The following is a 25,430-nucleotide window of genomic DNA, read 5'->3' as shown; positions in this document are numbered from 1 at the left end:
CTCTGCGGCATGTGGGATCTTCCCGGACCAGGGCTCGAACCCGTGTCTCCTGCATTAGCAGGCAGATTCTTAACCACTGCGCCACCAGGGAAGCCCTGATAGGTTTTTAAGTGTCCCTGAGATATCCAGGTGGGAACATTTAATAGATCTCTACCGCATTGGGGTTTAGCCACCAAGTGAGATATGGTGTCCTCAGCCCCAGGCAGTATTTGAAGCCCTAGCAGTGTCTGAGACCACCATCCTGACACAGTTAGGATGCCGTTGGTGACAGATTACAGAACACCCTTCTCAAGCCAATTCACATAATAAAGGGCATCCATTACACACATGGTCCATTACAAGGGGATCTGTTAATTCACGTAAGTGGAAAGTTCAAGATCTAAGATGGGTTTCAGCAACAATTTAATTCAGCCATTCAGCTACATTCTCCAAGGCCCCAGACATCTCTGCTCTTTCTTCTGATCTGTGGGCCTCATTCTGAAAGTGGCCTTCCTCTTGGTGGCAAGGTGGCTGCAGCAGCACACGACACCAATCAAGAGAGACATTCTCTCCTCAAGATTCTTTCTCCAGAAGTCTTAGATGCTCCTTTTGCAGAAGTCTCCAGCAAACCTCCCCTCCTATCTCACTGAACACACATGCCTGTTCCTGAGTCCCTTCCTGTGTGGCTAAATGCCACGTGCTAATTGACTTAGGCTTGGGGAAAGAGGGATTTCTCCCCCTGCTATCCCGTATTAATTTGACCCAATCAAGGACCATACGTGGACATGGGGGTGGGATCAGTTTACCCTGTAGCACATTGGCTTTCAGAGAGGAGGGGTGGGTACCAGCTGGGGACTGATGGGGGACGTGCAGTGTTGAAGGATATGGGTGGCAGCTCCATATGGAGAGAGTCCAGAGAAGAAGAGAAGAGGATTTGGGTGGAGCTTTGAGCAACGAAAGTTCTGAAGGGGTTGGAGGGTACAAGGAGCCAGGGAGCGGCTGAGAGACTGACTGGAGGAGAACAGACTCTGCATCCCAGCTGGGAACACTTCAAGGAGGAAGGGGTGGTCAGGTGGTGCATGGTGGAAGGATATTCTAGGTGCCCATTTCAGTTTATAGATCATCTTACCACATGCTGTGAGCCAAACACACAGTAAGAAACCTGGCCATTGCCCTGTGGGGCAGTTGCTAGCTTGGAGCTTACTTAAGGAGCGTTAGTCTCAGTTGGAACCATTTTTTCCCCTGGCCAAGCAGAGAAACTGCGCCAGAAGTGAGCTTTTCATAAAGGAAGTGTTTTTCTGAGGCCAAAGCCACAGAGGATTAAACACAGAATTTGAGATTTGGATGCATTTCCCGAAGGGCTGTCTAGGTGCAGACAAATAGGCCCATCTGGTTTTGATCACCAACATACTGGGTGCCAGGCTTGCAGTAGGGCCATTTCTTATTAGTGATGTAAGATCGGCCCTCTCAGGTTGGGCTCCTGTCCTTTGTCCCCACCCACCTTGGTCAGGTCCACGGGCCCACTTTTACCCTGTGCCTTTGCTCACTCTCCCAGATAAGTATGCTGTTCGCTTCATCCCCCACGAGAATGGTGTTCACACGATCGACGTCAAGTTCAACGGGAGCCACGTGGTTGGAAGTCCCTTCAAAGTACGAGTCGGGGAACCCGGACAAGCGGGGAATCCTGCCCTGGTGTCCGCCTACGGCTCAGGGCTCGAGGGGGGCACCACAGGTAACATACTGCCTCTGCCTCTTGTCTTTAATGGAGTTGTCCCCGGGGAAGAGCAAATGGAACTCTTTAAGCCCCTGGGAAGCCTGCCATCCTCTCTCCCCAGGGAAACTTCAGTAATGCACCCTTGGGAGGCTCTCACTTGACCTGCGGTAAATCCGGAGTGAGGGCTTGATGGCTGCGTTCTCACAGCTCATTACTGTTTGTTGTGCTGCAGCTGTCTTCCTTTGCCAGATTCTTTTAGGACCGGGATACTGATAGGGAATACAACACAGCATCCTTTGTTTTGAGGGTTCCTCTGCCTGCACAGAGTTCATGATGCATGTAACGGGCCTCTGGGGAGGTCCCCTACCCACCGGCTCCTTTAGCGGACCCTGGCCTCCCTGAAACACGTTCAGTCGGCAATAAGACCTGTCATAGCCTGGCTTCTTTTTATTCTAATCCTAATGGGGGAGGAGAAAAGACTAAAACAGTCAAATTCTTTTTTAGTCTTTGTCACAGATGGAACACGTTTGATGGTGAAAAATACTGGCAGTGAGGAAGTATGTAAAGTTCCATCTTGCTTCTCCTCCCTCCCTCCCTCTGGGTCCAGGAGGAAACACAGCTTAACAGATCAGGCGAGGACCTTCTGATTGTCTCTTTGTTGGTCTTCATTCTTGGTCACTTGGTTGCTTAGCTAGTCGGTTTGTTAAAAAGGTAGACATGGAGTTTTATTTTCTAGAAATAGTCTTAATGCTATTTGTATTGCAGTACAACTTGCTTTTGTCACTTGACATCTTAAGGAACTTTCCGTGTCAAAATCTACAGATCTACCTGCCTTGTAATGGCTGTAGTTAGTGTCCATACCGTGAATGTAGAGGTGGGCATCAGGGGTGTCCAGTGTGTCACTGTTACGGAAGGTGCCAGGGTGGGGAGCTTGTCCACTTACGCTTCATTGCAGGCGTGGACTCGCTGGGACGCGGTTTGCGTCTGAGTGTTACTTTGGGGCCTCTTAGGAAGGATTCTGGAGTTCCTTGTGTGTGCACATTTTGCTGTTTGTCTCCCCGCTACCCCACATGGTGAGTGGGACAGAGCAGACCCACAAGCAAGGGGATGAGTGGCCGTGGTTGCCTGGCATCCAGCCGTGTGGAGCGAGTGTCGTAAGGGGACGAGGGGCCCTGCCCGGGTGCGGGAGTGACTGACCGGCTGGTGTGCCACCCTGCGACTCTGGCCAAAGCAGTGGCCTCAGCAAAACCTCCCACAGGGTCTGCATGAGTACTTCTCATCTCCCCAGGCCCATCCTGTCTGGCTCCACACTGTACTCTGGGCCAGCAGCTTGCCCTTTGTAAAAAGGCACCGTATTGTTTCACCCTAGGCAATGTCCGTTTTACATATGAGCAAAGTGAGAACTCAGAAAGGTTGAGTCACTCCCCAAGCTTACTTAGCTTGGAGGGGGCAGAGCCAGAACCAGTCCAGGTTCACAACCTCAAGGCCTGCTCACTTAACCCCTGAGTTTTGCTGCCTCCCTAAACGGCTGGCTCTCCTGGAGGCAGTGGCTACACCCCTGGCCTGCTTTGTGGGGTGTCCTACACAAGGACACCTATCTTCCCAGCTGCCCTGGAAGGTTCCCAGGCAGTAGTGCAGGCATTTGGCCCCTGACAAGCCATCCACCCTTGAAGCCCAGGTGGGGTCCTCCTGGCACTTGGAGCCCCAGCAGGCCCTGGTCCAGGCCCCGCAGCAGCCACTGAGGTCTCCTATGCTGCCAGCAGCCACCCATCCCCCTGCTGGGTCACACCTGCTGTGCCCAGGGCCTCTCATGCTTCCTGTTGGCTGTTCGCAAGCCTTCTCAGGAGCTCGGGTTTCAGGCTGTGCTTTGCCAGCACTGGATGCTGCTGAGGGAAGGAGCTGGTCTTGCAGGGAGACTTCCAGCCAGGAGGGAGAGGTACAGAACACGCCTGTTTCAAATCCTGTGTAAATATTGCTCTTGTCAAGGGGAAGGCGTCTTGTTTTTCTAGCCCTCCCGCTCCCAGGCCTTTTCCCAAATATCCATCCCAGGATTACACAGCTGCAGTGTGTATGGAATGAAAAGGTGTCTCTGCCCGGCTGCTGGAGGGCCTGCATCCTGACCTTCGGAAAAAAGCAAGCTTCCCTGTGTTTTTATGGGTGGGCTGGCTGTATCTCTTGGCTCAAGCTTTAAATGGTCAATTCTGCAGGTTTTAGAGCAGGGGAATGTGGAGAATTTGGGGTGGGACTCTCTGCTGCAGAGGGGCTGAGAAGGTCAGGAGTTAGACCAGGGCGTTCCAGATTTTCTGGCTGGAAGAGCCATTTTCCTGATGAAATGCTCCAGGAACCCCAGTGTGCACGAGATGTAAGGGGAGAGCCTCCTTCCCTCCCGTTACCCCTCACCCACCTTGAAGATGGAGTAGGGCTGCATTAAACACGCATTAAACTCACAGGAAGTCATCTGTATATACACGGGGGTCCAGGGGAACACTGCCATGCCCAGAGATGTCTGGGGTACTGATTCTGGCTGGAGGTGGTGATGAGAGGGACTCCTGCATGTGGATTTTCTTTTTCCCATCTGCTCTCAGGCGAGTGCATTAGCTCCAGGTTAGACAGACCTTATGTTTAAACCCCAGTTCAGCCATTCCCCAGCTGTGTGTCTTAGGGTTAGTTATTTGACCTCACTGAGCCTCCACTTTGTTCCTGTAAAATGGGAATAATAAAGGAGCCTACCTGATAGGTTGCTCTTGCCCTGTAATTCCTTATTTCTCTTTTCCCACCTCATCTTCCTTTCTGGACCCTCACAATCAGGATGAACTGATGTTTCTTAGGAATGGAGCAATCCTGTCCTTTCCAGTGCAGCCAGGTCTTTTCATCTTCACTTTAAAAGTATCTTTCCTTGCTGTCACTTGCAGCTGCTTCCTGGAAACGCTGTCCCTTGTTTGAATACCACCCCCCTTTCCCCCCACGCGGACTTGCTTCGGCAGCGGCTGAGTGAAGGGCTCCTGGGCTGCACAGTATAGAGACAAGGGGAGCAATCCTGTCCTTTCCAGTGCAGCCAGGTCTTTTCATCTTCACTTTAAAAGTATCTTTCCTTGCTGTCACTTGCAGCTGCTTCCTGGAAACGCTGTCCCATGTTTGAATACCGCCCCCCGCTTTCCCCCCACGCGGCCTTGCTTCGGCTCCTGGGCTGCACAGTATAGAGACAAGGTTGAGACAGTTGTGGAGGCAGGGTGAGGGGGTTGTGCTGGGACGGGAGCTTCGGGAGCTTTTCCAGAAACAGCTGGGTTGTATTCCGGGTTGCATGATAGCAGCTCCTTTGTCTTATTGATAACCAGAACAGTAATTCTTTCTCTGGCCTCGGAGCTATAATTAAACCAAAATAGGTCCCAGCTGGGGAGGCGTCCAGGTCTCTAGAAGAAACCCAGCCCCACAGAATGCTATGCCGGGGATGCCCCGTAGAGGGCACTGTAGCGGGTGCGCAGCTGGTGACTGACCGCCTCTTCCCCTTCTGAACTGGAAAGGGGCCTGGGGGAGTGGGCCTTTTTTCAGGGCCTTGGGCTCAGGCAGGAACGCCACAGTGGTCATTGGTTGGCACTGTCTTTTGGCCCAGCTTTCCTTCTATCACGAGGGAGGATGTCTGCAGGAGGCCCTCATGGACCAGGCAGGCAAGAAGTAGGATGTCCTGGAGCTGCAGTTAGGGCATCTGAGGCAGCCCCGCTGCCCATCCAGAGGCCAGGAGACAGGCCTGGGCTCTGAACCCCCTCAGACTTGCTTCAGTACCAGCTCTGCCCCTTTCTCCTGTAGCTCTGATTGGCATGTGGTTGAACCTCCCTGAGCCTCAGCGTCGTTTGTTAAAGACGAATCACTGGGCCTGTAAAATGATGGGCACAGGATCTGCAGCCAGAGTGGTGCCAGTGGTATTAGCAGGAGCTGCCGTTCTGGTCCTGTTCTTGTTTCTGGTATTCAAGGCAAAGTGGCAGGGCTGGCACATCCTAGCGGCTACCCCGGTCTTCAGCGTGGTGTCTGGGGCGAGGAGGCTGAGGAGGAAGGAGGCAGCGCTGGGCTGCCTGGGCTTTTCCAAGTCCAACCAGAGGAGAAAGGAAAAGTCAGAGGGGCCCACGCTTCCCCCACCCTTGGGGGCAGAGCTGGCCCTTGGGGGCGGAAGCAGCATTTCAGGCTCTCAGTGATGACTCAGGCTTCTCGCCCTCAGCCACGACTCGTGCCCAGAGGAGAAAACAAGGCGGTGCGTGCTTGTGGACAGAATGTTGGCCACACGCCTGCCTGGGCCTTGGAAAGGGGTTACCATCCCCCAGGGCCTGAGGTTCTCTGTGCCAGCAGCTCAGAGGTAAAAAAAAAAAAACTGGGTTCCCGTGCCACCAAGGTGACCCCTCTGAGAGGGAACCTCCGTGTGCCCCGCCACTGCTCCAGGGCCCCCAGAACGCTCCCCAAAGCACACCCTCCCCATCCCTCCAGACCTTCCACGTGATCTTTATTCCTGCTTCCTTTCTCCCAGGTATCCAGTCTGAATTTTTCATCAACACCACCCGAGCAGGGCCAGGGACATTGTCCGTCACCATTGAAGGCCCGTCCAAGGTTAAAATGGATTGCCAGGAAACCCCCGAAGGGTACAAAGTCATGTACACCCCCATGGCTCCTGGAAGCTACCTAATTGGCGTCAAATATGGCGGGCCCAACCACATCGTGGGCAGCCCGTTCAAGGCCAAGGTGACAGGTAACAACCACAAACACCTTTCAAGTTACTCTTCCCCCCTGTGGAGGTGATCTTGTCAGATTATCAGCAGAGCTATTCGATAGTAGAAACTGGATGATTTTAGATATGTTGAATCTGCTTTGAATCTTGAATGTAAAGAAATGGTAGGACATGTCAGAGTGACTGCATGTTCGAAAACTTGCAAAATAAGCAGGCAGAGTAGGGGTGTAGAAGTTGAGAAAGCACATTAGGTGGTTTTCTGTCTCAAACGGAAAAGAAGGAATGTTTACCTATTTGAGATCTTACGTACTTGTTTAGGTCAGGGCCTGAAAAATCCCCTCATTTCTAACCTTCACTTTCAAAATACTCAAAAGTGTTTATTAAATTTATAAAAATGTGCCTCCTTCAGAACACTGGAAAAAATACAGTAAAAACCACTTCACAGCCCACCACCCAAGGTAACCACCATAAATATTGTGGTGAATTCCTTCCACGTGTCTCTTTCTGCTTGGTTCACTGTCATGTAAGTAGCATAGGTTCATTGCAGAAAATTTAATTAAAATTAAGTAAATTAAGAATTCAGATAGAAAAATCATCTTCTAATATGCCGAGAGGGGAACTCCTAGGCAGTCCAGTGGTCAGGACTCAGCGCTTTCACAGCCGAGGGCGCAATTTCAGTCCCTGGTCAAGGACCTAGGATCCCACAAGCTCCGCCGCACCACCCCAAAAAAAAAATACGCAGAGAGAATCATTTTTGGTATTTTGTCAATGTCCTCCCACACGTTTACACTGCTTATACGTAGAGTATTTTATATAAATGGAAAGATATCCATTCCATAGGGTGGCACGTGGTTATATTCCTGGAGTCATGTGCTTATGACCTGGAAGGACTTCCAGGTCAAGTCAGCCAAGGCCAGACTCTCCCATATACCCAGAAAGCCAGATCTTAGTTGTGTGGGGCAGGACCCCAGAACCCCATAGAAGACATTATGGGGGGTGAGATGGGAAAGTTGTGGCATTTAGATCCAGGTGTTGGGGGGTGTGAGGTAGGGGTGTGGTGGCTTTTGGATCCAGGTGCTGGGGAGCCAGGGCTCTCCTGGGGCTTCTGCATGGGGTACTTGCCTTGTCTGGCGAGTCATGCCTGCTTCTCTCCCTTCCATGTCCTAGGCCAGCGTCTGGTCAGCCCCGGCTCGGCCAACGAGACCTCATCCATCCTGGTGGAGTCAGTAACCAGGTCCTCCACGGAGACCTGCTATAGCGCCATCCCCAAGGCATCCTCGGATGCCAGCAAGGTGACCTCCAAGGGGGCGGGGCTCTCGAAGGCATTTGTGGGCCAGAAGAGCTCCTTCCTGGTGGACTGCAGCAAAGCCGGTAGGCAGCCTGGCCCCGCTCAGGGAATGGAGGGCATGGGGCGACACCCTCTGTTCTGTGTACTTTGGTCTTTCCTGCTCTGGTCTGCAGTGCCCACCCACCCATGTAACCCAGACATTTGCAAGTAACCGTGTTCATTGCCCTGTTCTGCACTTAATATTTTTAAATGATTTGCCTCTGGATTTTTTTCAAATGACCTCAAGGTACATAGGAAAGGTCACGTTATCCTCATTGCATTGTATCAGTAACCTGGCCTCTTCTCTGTCACTAATTGCTGTAATTGCATTTTGAACTTGGGTATTTATTTGGGTGTCAATGTTAGTTGCCTGGGTTCTGGCATCTAGCACATCTGGGCTGGAAACCTGGCTCCACCACTTACTTACTTCTCCCTTCCTCTCTCCCTCCCTCCCTTTCTTCCTTCCTTCCTTAATTTCCAAAGCTTATTAGCCATGTGACCATGGGGAAGTTACTAAATCTCTTTCTAAAAGTCAGCTTCCTCTGCTCTAAAATGGGAATAGTCATAGGACCTTCCTGAAGGTTCTCATGAGATAAATGAGATCAGAGTAGCCAACACTTACATAGCCTTTACTATGTGCTAAGGGCTTCACGTACAATAACTCCTCTAAACCTCATAAGAAGCGCATGAGGTAGGTGCTAGTGTCATCCCCTGTTTACAGATGGGGAAGCTAAGGCAGAGAGAGGTGAAGTTCCATATCCAAGGTCACCCACCTGGGAAGTGGCAGGGCAGAGATTTGAACCCCGAAGAGTCCTGCTCGTAATTGCTGCACTCTCCCACCTCTCAAAGGTCCCCAGCATCATCAGAGAAGCTTAACAGGCAGTAACTGGTATCTTTCCTTTGGCTCCCGTATCCCCCCCCTCTTCCTCTGCCTTCTGGGACGCGTCTTCATGGAGTAACCACCTTCCTCTGCCTCCCAGGTTCCAACATGCTGCTGATCGGGGTCCACGGGCCCACCACCCCCTGTGAAGAAGTCTCCATGAAGCATGTGGGCAACCAACAATACAGTGTGACATACATCGTCAAGGAGAAGGGGGATTACGTTCTGGCCGTGAAGTGGGGAGAGGAGCACATCCCTGGCAGCCCCTTCCATGTCACGGTGCCTTAAAACAGTTCTCATCAAGTCCTGGGAGGCATTCTGGTGGTTGCTTTGTTGCTTGTTTGTAACTCGTTTTATACAAAGTCCTCCAGCCTGTTTGTGGGTCTGAAACCCCATCCCAAAAACATTGCCATGTTTTTTTAAGTACCTTCAGAAAGAAGTCCTAAACTTGACTCTTTAGGGACATGTTGGGGACTCCGGAAATGCAAATTTGTTCAATAGGCCCAGCAAATTGGACCTCTTCTGGCACAGATCACCCCCTGCAGACAGAACAAGAACAGGCAAGGCTGATGTTTTTAAGAAATGAAATTGGCTAGTCAGTTTGCAAAACAAGACTGGGAGGAAGGGCAGGGAAAATGGGGACGCCTAGTTTGTGTTGTCGTTTAGAAAAGAAGATGACCCTGTCACGTAAGAAAAGGCCACTGGGTGACACCAGTTTTAACACTACTGCCACCCCTCCCCCATCTCTCAAAGGGCAGAGTGTCCGAGGTGACAGACTGGCCGAAATGGCTTCTTGGTGCCTCTCCCCTCATCCTGCTACTTATTTCCCTGCAGAGTCATTGCGTGTGACCATCTTGACAGCCATGTCTTTGCTTTTGTTTTCAAAGTCCGTTTCAGTCGCTGGGTCTGAGGAAATTCCGCAGTGGCAAGCAGCCCCGCCGCCCCACTTGCCAAAGATCCCCCCTTTTTTTAACCAACACTAGCCCTTGTTCTTAACACACACTCCAGCCATTTGTCTGTTTGATGAGTCTTACCAGCATGTCGAGAGACACCGCAGGTGGGTCCAAGTGTTAGCAGAGGCCTGTCACGTGACATAACACTCCACACTCACCCCCAGGCAGCCCCAGCGTGAACTTTTTCTGGAAGATAATTATAGAAGGAAACTCCTGCCAACCTTTGGCCTGAAAGTCAGGGAATGACAGGGGAGGGAAGGACAGCAGCTCATTGGTGGTCCTTTACCATTTGCAGAGATAATGAAAACATATTTGACCCTGACCACATGTCACCCGAGGCTCTTTGGAAAGCAATAATAAGCAGGTGCAAAATTCCGAAAATGGGGGTATAAGGCATTTTGCATGACTTCTTGCAGACCTGCTTTGGAATAAAGTGAAAGCACTCGGGGACTGCCTGACTGCAGGGCCCAGATGTGTGGTGTGGTCTGGGCCGGCAGCCCTTTCAGATTTGCTATTTCGTCCTGAGGAGGTGGCCACTGTCATCTTGAGTGTGTCCATGGATGGGACAGGGTGAGGTGGGTGACCCTCCCCGAGGTGTAGCAGCTGAGGGTGAGTGTTGGCAAAGCCCACCTGTTAGGAACTGGAGTGGCCCGAAGCCTGATGTGAAAGGACCACAGGCTTCATAAACCGGGATGTGGAAGCAAAACTGGAACCAAATGCCAACTGTAAATTGTATCTTATAACTTATTAAATACAACGTTTGCTCCATAAGCTCCCCAGGTGTTCTTAGATGGTGTCCTTTGGTAAATGGTTTGAGTCTCTGACCGGCTCTCCCAAACCCTGGCCGAAAGGATGCAGGCTAAGCAACTTGTCTTAACAGGGAGCTTCGCCTCTTTCTGTTTCTCCGGAGGCCCCAGTGGGAGTTTATCAGGGTGAGGGGTCCTGGCACCAACACAGCCTCCCGGAGAGGTTTGCCCTGGTTAAGAGTCCCAGATGTGAAACCCACTGAAGGGAAGGCTATGGTTTTAAAAAAAAAAAAAAAAAAAAAAAAAAAAAAAAAAAAAAGGTGAGAGAGAGAGTCTTTTTCCTGATGACCTGGGAAAGAAACCCTTGTTATAGGGAAGCAGTATCACCTGTCATCCCATCGCCCTTGGACAGCAGGGTTTGGAATTGGTGGTGCTGCCTTCCCTCCACCCTCTCTGCCTCTGTTCCTCCTTTCTGTTCTGGAAGCTTCTCCTTGCTGCGTGCTTAGAACACACTTAGCCCTCACCTCCTCCTGCCCTACAGCAGTGCTGTGACATGATTTTATGATGACGACACTAACTCAGGTGCTGCATTGACATGTTTGCAGTCCCAGAGCTCACTTGGGGCAGACCCTGGGTCCCCTGCCTTTTCGTCCCCAGAGTGGAAGCTCTACCTCCCTGCTTATCCCACCGTGGGAGCAGGAGTACAAAAGGAAGGGGACCCAGGAGCCGCCCACCCAGGCAAGCCGCTGGCAGTTGCCATGATGATGGGAAGTCTGTTCTGGACCCCCAGCCTTGTATTGGGGGTGAGTGGTGGATGGAAAGGCAGGGAAGGAAGACTCTAGATCTTTCTGTGTTTCTTCCTGACGCCTGGCTGTTGATCAAGGATGGCAATTTGTGTCCCTCTGAGAGCGGGAGGAGGGTTGGAGGAAAAGGAGGTTCCTCCTGCCTGTCCTTCTGAAGGGAGCACCCTTATCTGTGGGCCTGCACCGTGAAGGTCTGGTCCTGGACCCCAGGAGGCCTGTGGGCTTTGGGGAATGCAGGCTCTGCCCAGTGGGTCTGGAGAGGCAACAATCGGCTGAGTTTGCCCAAAGAAGAAAACAGGGGCCCAGCTTGAAGCCCGGTGGTTTCTGGGGAGACCGCATTTGTAAGTTAACAGCTGGACTTTGGCATCAGGTCGTCTAGGGCTTCAGGCCTGGCTCGGCTGCTCACCGGCTATGTGGCCTTGAGGAGTTTGCTTCACCTCTCAGAATGTGCCCCCCTTGGGGTGGTTGTGAGGGTCAGATGAAATCCCGCTGGGAGCTGTGAGAGTGTTGGCCACTGCTCTCTATGATCAAACTGTGCCAGGTGATGGGCCTCCTCCACAGGCCGCTTGTTAGCACCTGGGGCTGCACCTGGTGGTCCCCCGACAGTTACATCAAAGACGTCTCAGTGAAATTTGTGCATCTCTCTACTGGTCAGTGGCTAGAACCACAGGGCAACTGTTATCTGCACCTGGACTTGCTGCTATGGGAACCGGCAGTTGTTTGTGCAGAAACATTGAAAACTGAAACTTGACCCTGGACCAGCAGAAAGGTGCCAGGCCCTTTCTGACTTTCACTGGCTGACTTTGCCCCTTTCCTACCAAGGGTTGGCTGGACCATCACCCTTTTGGTGGCTGATGGAGGTTAGGCAGACAGCAGCTGCCATCTGCCCTGCAGAGATCCCCAAGCCAGAGGAGGCCTGCCCCCTTCCAAGCCCAGACGCCCTCCTCTTCCTCATCCAGTTTCCCTCTGCAACCCAGTGAAGCACTCAGCAGTGCTGCCTAGAAGGAAACATTTTATTAACATGTCCCTTTGTTTCCAGGGCATTTGTAAACACGTGGGCCCTTGACCATGTGTCTAGTCTTAAGATTTCAAAGGGGCCTTGAAAGCCACATTTTGATGAGTTTGGTGTAAAATGAGTTGGGCACATAGGGATTTAATTTGCCTTGAAAATTGCAGAGCCTTAAAAGTTAGCAGAGTATGGGCTTCCCTGGTGGCGCAGTGGGTGAGAGTCTGCCTGCCAATGCACGGGACACGGGTTCAAGGCCTGGTCTGGGAAAATCCCACATGCTGCGGAGCAACTAGGCCTGTGAGCCACAACTGCTGAGCCTGCGCGTCTGGAGCTTGTGCTCTGCGACAAAAGAGGCCGTGACAGGGAGAGGCCCACGCACTGCGATGAAGAGCGGCCCCCACTTGCCGCAACTAGAGAAAGCCCTCGCACAGAAACAAAGACCCAACGCAGCCAAAAATAAATAAATAAATAAATAAATAAATAAAATTTTTTTAAAAAGTTAACAGAGTAAAGGTTAGTGGCAAAATGCGTGCTCGATCCTTGTCAACCCCCCCAAGTTTGTTTTTTCTTAGATTATTTTTGGCTGCATTGGATCTTCGTTGCGGCGTGTGGGGGCTACTACTCGTTGTGGTGCACGGGCTCCTCATTGCAGTGGCTTCTCGTTGCGGAGCACGGGCTCTAGGCATGTGGGCTTCGGTAGTTGTGGCTCGTGGGCTCTAGAGCACAGGCTCAGTAGTTGTGGCGCACGGGCTTAGTTGCTCCGTGGCATGTGGGATCTTCCCGGACCAGGGCTCGAACCCGTGTCCCCTGCGTTGGCAGGTGGATTCTTAACCACTGTGCCACCAGGGAAGTCCAGTTTGTATTTTAAAATGGGGAGCAAGATCGTTAATTTAAGTGCCCTTTGGCCTTAGTGCTCAGCCAAAGGAATGGAATCTTTCCAAGTCTCCATTAACTTGTGGGGGGAAGGGGCTTTGTAATCAGAGTATTTCAACTAATGAAAACTCTCCCAGAAACAGCTTGTTTAGCTAATTTTTTTCTTCTCACAACAGCAAGTCATAACTCCAAGAGGGAGTGAAAATGTCACATCACTCAAGGCAAGCCTGAATCTGATTTTTTTCCCTCTGGCTTTGGTCTCAGGATGCTTCCCCAAAACATGGTGGGAGGAATCTTTCTAAACAAAGGGATCCTTTTTGCTTTGTGATAAGGCTTTTGTCTGGGCCCCTGAGCCCACAGGGGACCGGCTCATGTGCTAGGAATTTAGGGTGGCCTACCCCACACCCCTTCCTTCTTTCTCTAGAGTTCTCCACAGCAGACTGGCAGGAGATGGGGAGTTTACGAGCCGAGCCGCATCCAGCGGCCCTGCTTATCTCCCCAGGACAAAGCTCAACAGGCCTTTTATTGCCCACTTTACTCCATCTGCTGTGACCACCGCCTTCCCTAGGCACCAGGACACTCTCCCTGTCAGTGTGGACATTCTTAGGGCAAAGCTGATGCTGAATGCTGGCAGGATGATCTCAGAGGAGAGGCAAGTCCTGGCAGAGGCACCGAGCCCCGGGAATGCCTGCTTCAGGCCCCGCTAGTAGCAGCAAAAGAACCTAATGTGTGCGAAACGCTCAGAAAGCAGCAGGTCAGATGCTGCAGGTGCAAATCTGGATTCCGGTCTCAGCTGACACCTCAGGCAGTTATCATCTCTGTGCCTCAGTGGCTTTATCCATAAAATGGGAAGATAATGGGAAAAGCCATTCTAAGATTAACCTCTAGAAAGATCCCACAACACGTCCATCTCCCAACTGACTTGGGCAAACCTTCCTTCACCCAGAGCTGCTGGGGGAGGGGATGCCTGAGTTTTGGGGAGATTCAGCTACCCAAGTCAGAGTGGAAGGGATACCTCACAAAAGGAAGCGTAGTTTGTAGGGAAGCTGTTTAGCATGGTGGTTATTAGCACAGGCCAGTGGGTTCAAATCCTGGTCCTGCTGTGACCTCCAGCTGATCATTTACCCTCACAGAAAACAGTACCTCCATTTTTTCTTCAGTGAAACGGTAATGGGACCTGCCCCACGCAGTGCTCTTAGGATTAACCAACAAATTGCACAGAAAGAATATCACTGTATCCAGTACACGGTAAGGGTTCACAGAATTACAATTACTCGTGTAAAGTGCTCTGAGAGCTTAATTCCAGGAGGGGCTACTTTAAAGACACAAGTACTGAGTCCTAGGAAAGGCCCTTGTCGTGGACAGAGCCCCAGGCTGGGGATTAGGGTTGGGCATCATCGGTGGAAATGGATAGGGTGGGTCCTTGGTGGCCTGGGAGCGTAGCCAGAAAGCTGGGAGGAGAGTTAGGTGCACCCGTGCCCCTGCTCGACTCCTGGCCTCCCCTTGCTTCTGAGCTGCAGTGACCTCTTTTCCCCTAGCACAAGCCTAGGCCAGAGACAGACCTGGGGGCTGCCTCCCCGCCTTCCCAGGGGTTGTTGGTGGCTTTTTTTTTTTTTGTGGTACGCGGGCCTCTCACCGCTGTGGCCTCTCCCGTTGCGGAGCACAGGCTCCGGACGCGCAGGCTCAGCGGCCATGGCTCACTGGGCCCAGCCGCTCCGCGGCACGTGGGATCTTCCCAGAGCGGGGCATGAACCCGTGTCCCCTGCATCGGCAGGCGGATTCTCAACCACTGCGCCACCCGGGAAGCCCTGTTGGTGGCTTTTAAATGAGTTTTTAAATCTACAGTAAGACAAATGTCCTAAGTAACAATGAGAGGCACTGACTCTTAAGATTATCCCCAAATTTTTACAGGGGAGTTTGCCAGGGCTCAGAGAGGGTAGCGATGATCAAGTTGTGTTAAAACCTGGGAAGCCTGAATTAAAACCTGGGGTCCTGAAGCTGCTCGCAAGGGCCTGGCACAGGGTGGGCGCCCGCAGACAAGGGAACAGAATCTGAAGGCGGCTCTCCTTGTGGGCCGTTGGCTGTCCTTGCGCCAACTGGAAGGTAACATTTTGGGGGTTGCCTCTCTGCACCCTCCCACTCCCCTCCCTTCAGGGGTAGCCTGTCCACTGGGCAAGAGGACAGCCACCTGGGCTGTTGTCACTGCAGTGACCACTAGGGGCCGCCTTGGACACTCAAACTGCAGCACCGTGGGCAGCCCATGTGGTGGGGAAGGCACAGGGTCTCCGAAGCCCCAAGGAGGGGGACACCCACCTCTGCCCTCTTCGTGCTCTGAACACCTGGGCTTACCAGTCTGTGGGTGGGGGCGGTCTGGGCCAGGGAGGCTTTCTTGAGTTCTGGCACCAGACCCCACTACCGTTTCACCCCAGGGTCTTGCCACCCCTAGCCCCCTAACTCTTGACTTTCCTCCCTCCATCCTTACCCAACCTACCTTGCAGCAAGAGAGTTGCCATGAACCAGTGTTCATGGTTCAGTTCTTAATCAAAGGACATCTCCTCCAGGAAGACTTCCCAGACCATCCCCCAAATTCCCTGCCTGCCCCTCTATCCACCTGGTTAGGTATCTGTCTCTCCTGTACTGAGAAACCTTGAGGGCAGGAAGCCTGTGGGCTCTGTCCCTTCTCATCTCCCTTTAGTACCTGGCTGTGTGTCTGGCACAGGGTCAAGAGCAGGTGAATGTTTGTTGAATGAATAAACAAGAGCATACCCAGCAGAGTGGAAAGGCAAGTGGCCCCAGGGCGTTGTGGGTAATCTCTTTCTCACTGGTACTCACCCCAGAGTGTCCTGGTCAAGAAGGCAGAGGGTGTGAGGATCCAGAAGGCTGACTTCATGGTGCTGTTGGGGTGACTGGTGGGTCCTCCTCTGCCCCGCCCTGCCTGTACCTCTCTCATGATGCTTGTCACATTCCGTGGGAGAGTCTGTAACAGAGATGTGGGCTTTGGAGTCAATCCCAGTGTGACCACTTAATGTTGCTGAGCATCACTTTTCTCACCTGGAAAAGTGACGTAAGAGAGCCTATTAGTGGGACTTCCCTGGTGGTCCAGCGGCTAAGACTCTGCACGCCCAATGCAGGGGGCCCAGGGTTCAATCCCTGGTCAGGGAACGATCCCACATGGCGCAACTAAGACCTGGCACAGCCAAATAAATATTTTTTTAAAAAGAGAGCCTATTAGTCGTTGAGTGAAGTCACTCAGTGAAGCCTCCAGCTCAGGGCCTGGCACAGAGTGGGTGCCACCACACACCAGTGGTGTGCTCTGGGGCACATCATTTCTCCAGGCCTCCATTTCCCCACCTGAAAAGGAGGCTCTGAGAGCCCCAGTAATCACGCAGGTGGTTTAAGGCACACGGAGTGCAGCCTAGCAGCTGGCACCTAGCAGATGCTTGTTAATCATCAGCTGACATTTACTGAGGGCTTCCTCCATGCCAGGTGCTGTTTGTCTCAAGTTGTTAAACACTGTTCTAACGTCATTCTCTGAACACTAAGGGTAGTTCCCGCCATCATCTCGCTGTACAGATGAGGCCATGCCGCTGTCAAGTGGCAGAGCTGTGTGTGAGGAGTTGGCCCGGCAGCCATGTAACCAGAGCTTCCTGGAGAGGAGACGACCTCTCTTTAGACCCCCTTGGGTGCCTGGCATGCAGTAGGTGTACACTGGGGTTTGCTGAATGGAATAGAGGCTGTGGAACCCCATGCGCCGCCGGGGATCCTCTGGGTATGAGGGGGAAAGGCCTGGGCCCTGGGTTCCTCTGGGGCAGAACAGGGCCCCCTCCCAGGCAGCCTGAGTAGGTGTGGCCTTTGCTCCTTTATTCAGTCTGGTCTGTCCCACCCACTGCCTGTGTGTGGCCCGCAGTGCCCTGAGCAGCCCAGCCTCTCCTCTCCGGCAGGGCCTTGGCAACCCTGCCCTCGTTGGCTGCACGTATCCTTGGAGATGAGGCACCAGCAGTGCAAGCTCAGGCGGCAGAATGTTTCCTCCCTCCCCCGCCCCCTTGCCCTCACTGCCCTGAGGGATCAATTCACCTCCCAGAAGCAAGCCTGCTGGCAGGAGCACATCCGGAAGGAGACTGCTGCCCAGGTCGCCTGGAACATCAGCTATGGCCACAAGCACCTGAAGGAGGGACCCTTGCCCAGGAAGCGGTTCCAAAAGGCCCCCTTCAGGTCTGTCTGGGAGTGGGGCCATCCCAGGCCACCAGCTACCTGTTGGATGGCCAGAGACCAGGGGGCTCCAGGATCAGCTGTCCAGGGGAGGAGGTGTCCAGGGCCCTCCACCCAAGGGAGACAGAGTCAGGCAGGCCCGAAGAGCAACTCGAGGGCTAGCAGGCCAGACCAAACCAGGAGGCTTAGGCATGAAGCAGGTCCCCCCGCACCCTGCAGCTGCTCTTCCAAGGCATCTCCCTCGACGGCCAAGGCCAGGCCTCCTACCTCCGGGATCGGCGTCGGCAGAAGCCGGAGGAGAAGTTTCCATCCTGGGAGTACAGCTGGCATGTGGGTAAGGGCCACCACCCTCCTGCCATTCCAGGCCTTTGCAGGCTGGCCCAGCCTCGTCCCTCGTCATATCCCTCTGGCTCCCTATTCTCTGAGCAGGACTCCAGGCCTTTGCACCTTCTGGTCTTTCCACCTAGAATGCTCCTCCTGCTCCCTCCCTCTGCTGGCTAACTTTCAGATGTCACCTCCTCTGGGAAGTCTTCCAAGAGTCCTCCAGGAGATTAGTTGAGCCCACCTTTGTGCTCCCGCAGTTTTTGAGTCTGCACAAGCACTGTCACCATTCCTCGAGGATCCACCTGGCCTGGTGAGGCCTTGGGCTTCCAGAGCTTCTTAGTTAATTTTATTAATGCCCTCCCAGCTCCCAGGTTGGGGCTGGCACTCAGTCACTGTGGGATAAATGAGTATGGACTAGGGAATGAGGCCTTGAATTGGAATCAAGAGGTGTGAGTTCAAATCCTGCCTCCACCACTTTCACGCTGTGTGAGCTCAAGCAAGAAACTTAACTTCTCTGGGCCTCCGTTTCCACACCTGAAAACTGGGAACAAATGAGTACCTCCCTTCCTTTGTCACAGGGTTTGGGTGAAATCAGTCGGGGAAACACCCCCGAACAGGAGTTATCCTCAGAAAGCTGCATGAGGTGGGTAGGACACACATTCATTCATTCAGCATATAATCCTGTCGTTCAGAACAGCCAGCAGAGGGAGATCTGGAGCCACTGAATCCCAGCTCTACCCCAAAATGCGCTAGTGAACCAACAGGCAGAGAGTGACTCAGATTGAAATTACCAGGCTGGGTTTGAATTCTGGTTCGTTCGTTCATTCACTCATTCATTCATTCATTCATTAACACATGTTTATTGAGCACCTGATATGTGCTCCTCTTTTTTGTCCTGGGGTGTATAGCAGAGAGCAAGACAGACATGGGCCCTCACAGAGAGCCGATGACAGATGTATGAAGTAGTGTCAGGCTGTGGTCCGTTCTACAGAGCTGCACTTTTCAATCTTTACCCTCAACAGGAACTACCTGGGGATCGCGTTAAAATGTAGGTTCGGATCCTTCAGTGACGTCCGGGATGGGGTGAGATCCTGCATTTCTAACAAGCTCCCTGACAATGCTGATGCTGTTGGTCCGTGGACGACACTTGAGTATCAAGGCTGTAAGAAGAGGTAAATCAGGAGAAAGCGATGGAGGCTGAGGGGCTGCTGTGGTAGACAGGGTAGTCAGGGAAGGCCTGCTGGGGTGGGACGCTGAGCAGGGTCCCAGGTCGAATCTTCCCCGTCGGATTCTTCGGAGAAGGGCCTGACCTCCTGTGCCCACAGAGCAAGACTCAGTTTAGGCATCGCATGGGGCTTCCCTGTTCCTCCTCTCCTGCTCGGCCCACAGGTCCATACCTACTGCCTGTGAAACCACTGCCAGGCATAGGGTCGCCAGTGGGAGCAAATTAAAATACAGAATGCCCTGTTGCATTTGCATTTCAGAGAAACGGTAATCTTTTAGTGTAAGTATGTACCAAATGTGGCATGGGACATACGTATACGGAAAAAATTATTCATTGTTTATCTGAAATTCAAATGTAATTGGGCATCCTACATTTTATCCAGCAACCCAAGCAGTGGAGTCAGGGGAGCTGATTCTGGCTGCCCCCTGGGTACAAGGGCAGTGCTGGGTTCAGGGCAAAGTTCAGTTTTCCCCCATAGTGTTCTGTTTAAACCCACAGTTGCTCCCAGAATCTCTGGAATATTCTGTAAGCGTCTGGCCTCATGCCCCTAACCCAACCGGTTCAGAAGCCAGATGGGGAACAGATGACAGACCTTCCACTGACCACTTCTCCCCTCCCCAAACAGATACAGACAGGAGCTGTGTCTTCCCAGTGGGTGCAAATAGCCGCAGAAGAGGGGTTGAAGGCATTGTCTGGGCCCCAGCTAGGTCAGCCCCAAGTGCCTTTTACACATAGAAAGCACCAGTCTGGTGCCTGGCACATAGTAAATGCTCAAGAAATGGTAACTGGTATTATTATTATTAATTCAACAGGGAGGATTTGCAGCCAACGGGCATTTGGGGAGCTAGTTCAGCCTTGGGCAGGACCCTGGAGGTGTTTACCGTGGAGCATTGGGATGGCTGGGGAATCACTAGACAAGGGGAGAAATGTGATGAGGGGTAAGTGAGGTTGGGGTTGGGAAGGGGTCGAAATAGTTAACAATTAGCATAACCTGCGTGCCACCAGTCAGGGCAGATCCTGGCCATGGAGCCGAAGCAGGGCCTCAAGATGCCCATGCTTTGCCAGGCATACCGTTTAGTTACTGGATCCTAAGAAGGAATGGGGGGCCTAGGGTAGGGGTCAAGGGGCACAAGGGGCAGCGCTGTCGCTAACTGCGCAGAAGCATTTCACTGTTCTAGCAGCTGGAGCAGCTGTGGCACTGTGTTGTGTTGGGCTAGGGGTGAGCTGGCAGGAGGAGTGGTGGCCCCAGCCCCGGGCCCTTGTTGTGTTCCAAGGGAATCCATGAAGGACACCAGGGCTCCAGCTTATGCCAGGTTCCAGCCCATCACAAAGAGCTTTGACATCAAAAGTAGCATCTTCCATGTCCCACGGTGAACAGACCAGCGGATGTGAATTTGCTGGGGGTTCAGGAGCTGCTCCTTCCTTTTCCTGTGGTCTCTCTGGACCCTGAAGAGCAGAGACACTGCCAGCCCCACCCTCCCTCTGTTCTGTTCAGCTCTGCCAAGCGGAGAGAGGCATGAGTCCTACTCTAAGGTGGGCACATGTCTGGGATTCGGGGGGGGCCCACCTGCTGCCTCTTGTCTGCCCTCAGGGACCTCAGCTCCTTGCAGAGCTCCTCACCCCTGCCATCACCATCACAGGTCACTCTCCTGGGGGAAGCAATGGAACCTCCAAGTGCTCCAGCAGCAGACCTGGGGCAGAGGAGGGGCATCTCTAAGTTCTTAAGGTGCTAAGGGGAGAGGAGGGGGATATCTCCCTATCCTTACTCTCTACATCCCGTTGAAGGGACCCATAGCAGAACTGCTCAGTCCCAGGGTATCCCAGAGTTTAGGGAGGAAGTCGTTTCCAAGTTTACTTTCTGCTTGTCACACCTCCAAGAACCTGCACAGGTCAGGGTTGCCTCACTGCTATAACAAACAGCCCCTAAATCCCGGTTGCTCAAACGTACAAAAAAAAAAATAAAGATGTATTTTTTACAGCACAGTGCAATCTGATGTTCAGCAGGCTACCTGCCACATGCTGATCTGGGGACCCAGGCTTCTCCCATCTGGTGGCTCTGCCATCTCCTAGGGCCTCAGAATCCTTCCCTGAGTCCTCTACACCCAGCTGGGGGATGAGGGAGGAGAGACAGAGGGCCTGGAGAGAACATGCCCACCCTTGACCACCTTGGCCTGGAGCTGACAAAGGTCACTTCCTGTCACATCCTATTGGTGAGAACAAATCCCATGACTTCTACATGTGAGAAGGCTGGGAGTGCTGTGTGACCAGGTGGCCAGGAAGAAGAAGAGAACGGGTCCCCAAACATCTAGCCCATCTCTGCCACAGAGCCTGATGTGCCCTGCCGCTGCTCTGGGGGTGGATTTGAGCTTGGCCACCACCCTAAACTCACAAGTCCCTTCCTGTATGAGTTTGCTAGGACTGCCATAACAAAGGACCACAAACTGGGTGACTTAAAATAACAGAAATTTGTCTCACAGATCTGAAAATTAGAAGCCTAAAAATCATGCTGCCTCTGAAACCTGCAGGGAAACCCTTCCTGGCCTCTTCCTGGCTCGTGGAGGTTTGCTGGCAATCTTTGGCATTCCCTGGCTTGCAGCTGCATAACTCAGTCTCTGCCTTGGTCGTCCCATGGCCCCTGTGTCTCTGTCTTCACGTGGCCATCTTTCTTTTTTTTAAAAATTTGTTTATTTTATTTATTTATTTTTGGCTGTGTTGTGTCTTCATTGCTGCGCACGGGCTTTTCTCTAGTTGTGGCGAGCGGGGGCTGCTCTTCGTTGTGGTGCACGGGCTTCTTATTGCGGTGGCTTCTCTTGTTGTGGAGCACGGGATCTAGGTGCGCGGGCTTCAGTAGCTGTGGTGTGTGGGCTCAGTAGTTGTGGCTTGCGGGCTCTAGAGCACAGGCTCAGTAGTTGCGGCACACAGGCTTAGTTCCTCTGCAGCATGTGGGATTTTCCCGGACCAGGGCTCAAACCTGTGTCCCCTGCATTGGCAGGCGGATTCTTAACCACTGTGCCACCAGGGAAGCCTATGTGGCCATCTTCTTATAAGGACACCAGTCATATTGGATTAGGGGCTCACCCTACTCCAGTATGTCCTCATTTTAACTAATTACATCTACTATAACCCTATTTCCAAAGAAGGTCACATTCTGAGGTACTGGTGGTTAGAACGTCAGCGTATTTTTTTTGAGGGGACACGGTTCGGCTAATAACCCCTCCCTTCTGATAGCTAAACCTTAGTTACTGGCGCCATCTTGAAGGACCTTCCTCTTTCCTTGGATTCCCTCCCAGAATCCCAGACATGTCATATGTTTGTGGCTGGCATCCTACCCAGTGTTGGTGCACACAGCATCTCATTGCTTACAAGGCCTCTGGCATGGAGGGAGCCCAAGGATTCACCCTGTTACCAACCAGGGTTCTTGGCCTCCTTAATCGATAGAAATTGATCAGAGGCCAGGCAAGAAATTCAGGCAGGGCTTCATTGGGGCACCTGCTGCAGCAGGGGGAGTGAGAACAAACAACATGTTCCTTGCCTGCTGGCTCGCTCCCTGAGGCAGGGGCGAGCTTGTTCCTTATATGGGGTGAGGGTAGGGGTGTGTCCAGGGGTCGGGCGGGAGGGGTGGCTTAGGTGTTTTGCCCACCCCTTAGGTGCTGTTGTGTGCAGGGGGCATGTGCTGTACCCTGCTTTTGCTCCTGACCCCCTACTTTTGCTCCAGGCTCTTCAAAAGTGGCAGTTGGGGTTTTTGGTGTTTTGTATCTTTGGGGCCCAGAATTTGCCCCAGCTGCGTATGCACGCAGTTATTTTAGTCCCATACAATTTCTTTGTATTTTGTTGCTGGAGGAGAGGTGTGTCCAGGTGCAAGCACTGCAGCACTGCAGCAAAAGGCCCCAGGTCCCAGCCTGTCTCAGCCCTGCGCACAGCCCTTTGTGAAACCAAAATGCTCATGGGCCCACCCTGCTTAATCGGGGCACTGTGGTACCCTTCTACTCCACTCGTTCAAAGAGCAGCCCCTCAGTCTGGCCAAAGAAAGAACGAGGCAAACCAACAGCTCTGTGAGGACCACCCCCAGAGGAACTTTCCAGGTCTCTCCTGGTTTTCCCCTTAGCCTGAAACTCCACAAAGGAGCTAGTAGTTTTAAAGCTGCAAATTGAACCAAGTTGCCTGCGTTTCCCTTATCAACTTTGGGCAAGTTCTTGAGTGGGAAAGGCAGAGAGCGAGAACAAAGCTGTGTGTGCATGTGATTCTGGGGAACTTGCACTGCAGCCTTGCACCCTCGAGGCAGGTGCTTGACAAATACCTGCCGAATGTAATCAACCAGATAGCCCACTGGGTTCTTCGGGGTCATTTGACTGAATGCAACAAACCTTGATCTGATAGCTCCCAGGGGCCAGGTCTAGGCTGGGCCCCTGGGGGCAGAGGGGGCAAATCTTCTTGGAGCTCACGGCACAAGAGTGAGAAGGACTGTGATGGGGGAAGACGGGCACCTTTGGAGCACGGAGGGAACGCCTAAGCCAGCATGGGGTGTCAGGGTAGGCCTCCTGAGGGACATCACCATTATTTCTGTCATTAAATGAAACAATGCTCAGAAAATGCCTAGCAAATGGCTGGCTCTATATATGTGCATTATATTAATTGTTATTATGATTATCTCTCTCAGCAGCAAGTCTGCAAAGCTGCTTAGAAGAGGACAGGCTGCTACCAGGACAGCTTTTCACAGCTGGGATTTTGCAAATAAATTAAGTCTTTTGGAACATGATTTGAGTGATGATGTTTTCAGTTCTCCCAAGCATGATACCACATTGCTAGCACCATTCTAGAAGCATGGGAAAAAGGTTAATTCATAACAAGCAATGGATGTTCCAGGTTGTTAGGGCTTAATACTTCTGGGGAATTTATTTATTTACGTATTCAGTGAGCACCTCTATGATATTTGCTACATGCAGGCCTTATTTTAAACCCACACTGTCCAGTTCCATAGTCATGAGCTACATGTATCCACTGAGCATTTGAAATGTATCTCCTCCAAATAGAGATGTGCTGTAAGTATAAAAGACACACTGGGTTTCAGAAATTTAGTATAATAAAAAATGTAAAATAGCTCATTAATAATTTTTATATTGAATCACATGTTGAAATGACCAAACTTGGATATATTGGGTTAAATCAAGGATCGACAAACTTTCTCTGTAAAGGACTAAGTAGTGAGTATTTTCAGCTTTGTGGGCCATCCAGTCTCAAATAAGCAAATACTCAACTCTGCTGTTGCAGTGTAAAAGCAGCCATGGCTGGTACATAAACAAATGGGTGTGGCTCTGTTCCAATAAAACTTCATTTAAAAAAACAGGTGGTGGGCTAGATTTGACCCATTGCCTGTAGTTTGCTGACCCCCTATGTTAAATAAAATACATTATTAAAATTAGTTTTACTTGTTTCTTTTTGCTTTTTAATTAATTTATTTATTTTTTGGCCGTGCCGCATGGATTGCTGAACCTGGGCCACGGCAGTGAAACCGCCAAGTCCTAACCACTGGACTGCCAGGAAATTCCCTCTTTTTGCTTTTTTAATGTGGCTACTAGAAAATTTCAAATTAAAAATTGGCTCACATGCTATTCCTATCGCACAGGGCCAATCTAGGTGTTTTACAAGTATTAACTCGGCGGGATAGCTCTGTTGCCCTGGGAGAGGGGTACCTTTGTGTGTGTAGGGGGGATGTGTGAATTCTGATGACAACCTAAAGAGAGCATGTGGAGTTGGTGCCTTGGCCTGGCTTCCCCACTGCTGAGTTTGGAGTCCCAGGGCAGGCGGGTAGCTGCTTCCTGGGGCCATCTTGTCCTGTGCCCTCTCTCTAGGTTCATCCTTTGACTAAAGCGAAGTTCCCGGCAAGACCACTAGGTGGTGGTGTTGGACCACAGGGTACCATGGTTGGACCACTGGAAACCTGCATTTTCTGCTTGGCTCTGCCATGCATTTGTTGTCTGGCCTCGGATCTCAATTTCCTCACCTGTAATATGGGGTTACACTAGACTAGTGAAAACATTAACTTTGGGGGCATACTGACCTGGTTTGACTTCTGACTCCACCAGGGCCACATTATGACTTTTGTGGGTCCTAGTGCACTTTTGCCTTCACGAATCCCTTCTTCCATAAAAAAATAGTAAAAATTATAATTAACAACAACACTGGTATAAAGACAGTTATGTTAATATTTTACTAAAACTTTGTCTTCAACCTAAATTTTTTTTCCTTCTTATCCTGAAACAAATTAAAACATTTCCGTGGCCGCTAAAAGTGTTGTGGCCCTAGGCCCTGCGCCTACTCTGCCTCATGGAGGGAGGTGCCACCTCCACTACTCACCAGCTGTGTGACCATGGGCAAGTTGTTTAACTTCTCTGGGCCTGAGTTTCCTCATTTCTAAAATGGAGATGACAACAGAGCCCACCTTTTTAGTGCTGTTGTTGTTGTTTAGCAGATAGTGTGTACCATTCCTTCTTAAAACACAGCCTGGCACAGAGCAAGCTTTAGCAAATGGCAGCTGCTGTCATTATTATTATTACTACTATCTTTTTTTTTTTTTTTTGCGCTACGCGGGCCTCTCACCGCTGTGGCCTCTCCCGTTGCGGAGCACAGGCTCCGGACGCGCAGGCTCAGCGGCCATGGCTCACGGGCCCAGCCGCTCC

General features: G+C 51.8%; 1 protein-coding gene across 7 annotated transcripts in view; it reads left to right on the top strand.

Moving 5' to 3' along the window:
* The window catches only part of FLNB (filamin B), a 96,711-nt gene extending 72,931 nt beyond the window's left edge, over positions 1–23,780 (top strand). For 2 of the 7 annotated variants that reach the window (XM_055079555.1, XM_055079554.1), the window contains 6 exons: positions 1,535–1,711; positions 6,207–6,425; positions 7,572–7,775; positions 8,712–18,700; positions 19,566–19,691; positions 21,231–23,779. In XM_055079555.1, the coding sequence (XP_054935530.1) occupies positions 1,535–1,711; positions 6,207–6,425; positions 7,572–7,775; positions 8,712–8,899 (788 nt within the window). In that variant the 3' untranslated portion in view covers positions 8,900–18,700; positions 19,566–19,691; positions 21,231–23,779. Of the gene's footprint in view, positions 1–1,534; positions 1,712–6,206; positions 6,426–7,571; positions 7,776–8,711; positions 19,692–21,230 lie in introns of all 7 variants that reach the window. The other 5 variants (XM_055079550.1, XM_055079553.1, XM_055079552.1 and 2 more) reach the window with 5 other exon arrangements.
* The last annotated feature ends 1,650 nt before the right edge of the window (positions 23,781–25,430 follow it).

The sequence above is a fragment of the Physeter macrocephalus genome, chromosome 18, assembly GCF_002837175.3.
Source record: "Physeter macrocephalus isolate SW-GA chromosome 18, ASM283717v5, whole genome shotgun sequence".
NCBI classification, from domain to species: domain Eukaryota; kingdom Metazoa; phylum Chordata; class Mammalia; order Artiodactyla; family Physeteridae; genus Physeter; species Physeter macrocephalus.
The sequence above is the reverse complement of the archived record's forward strand: the minus strand, read 5'-3'. Positions and strand labels throughout refer to the sequence as shown.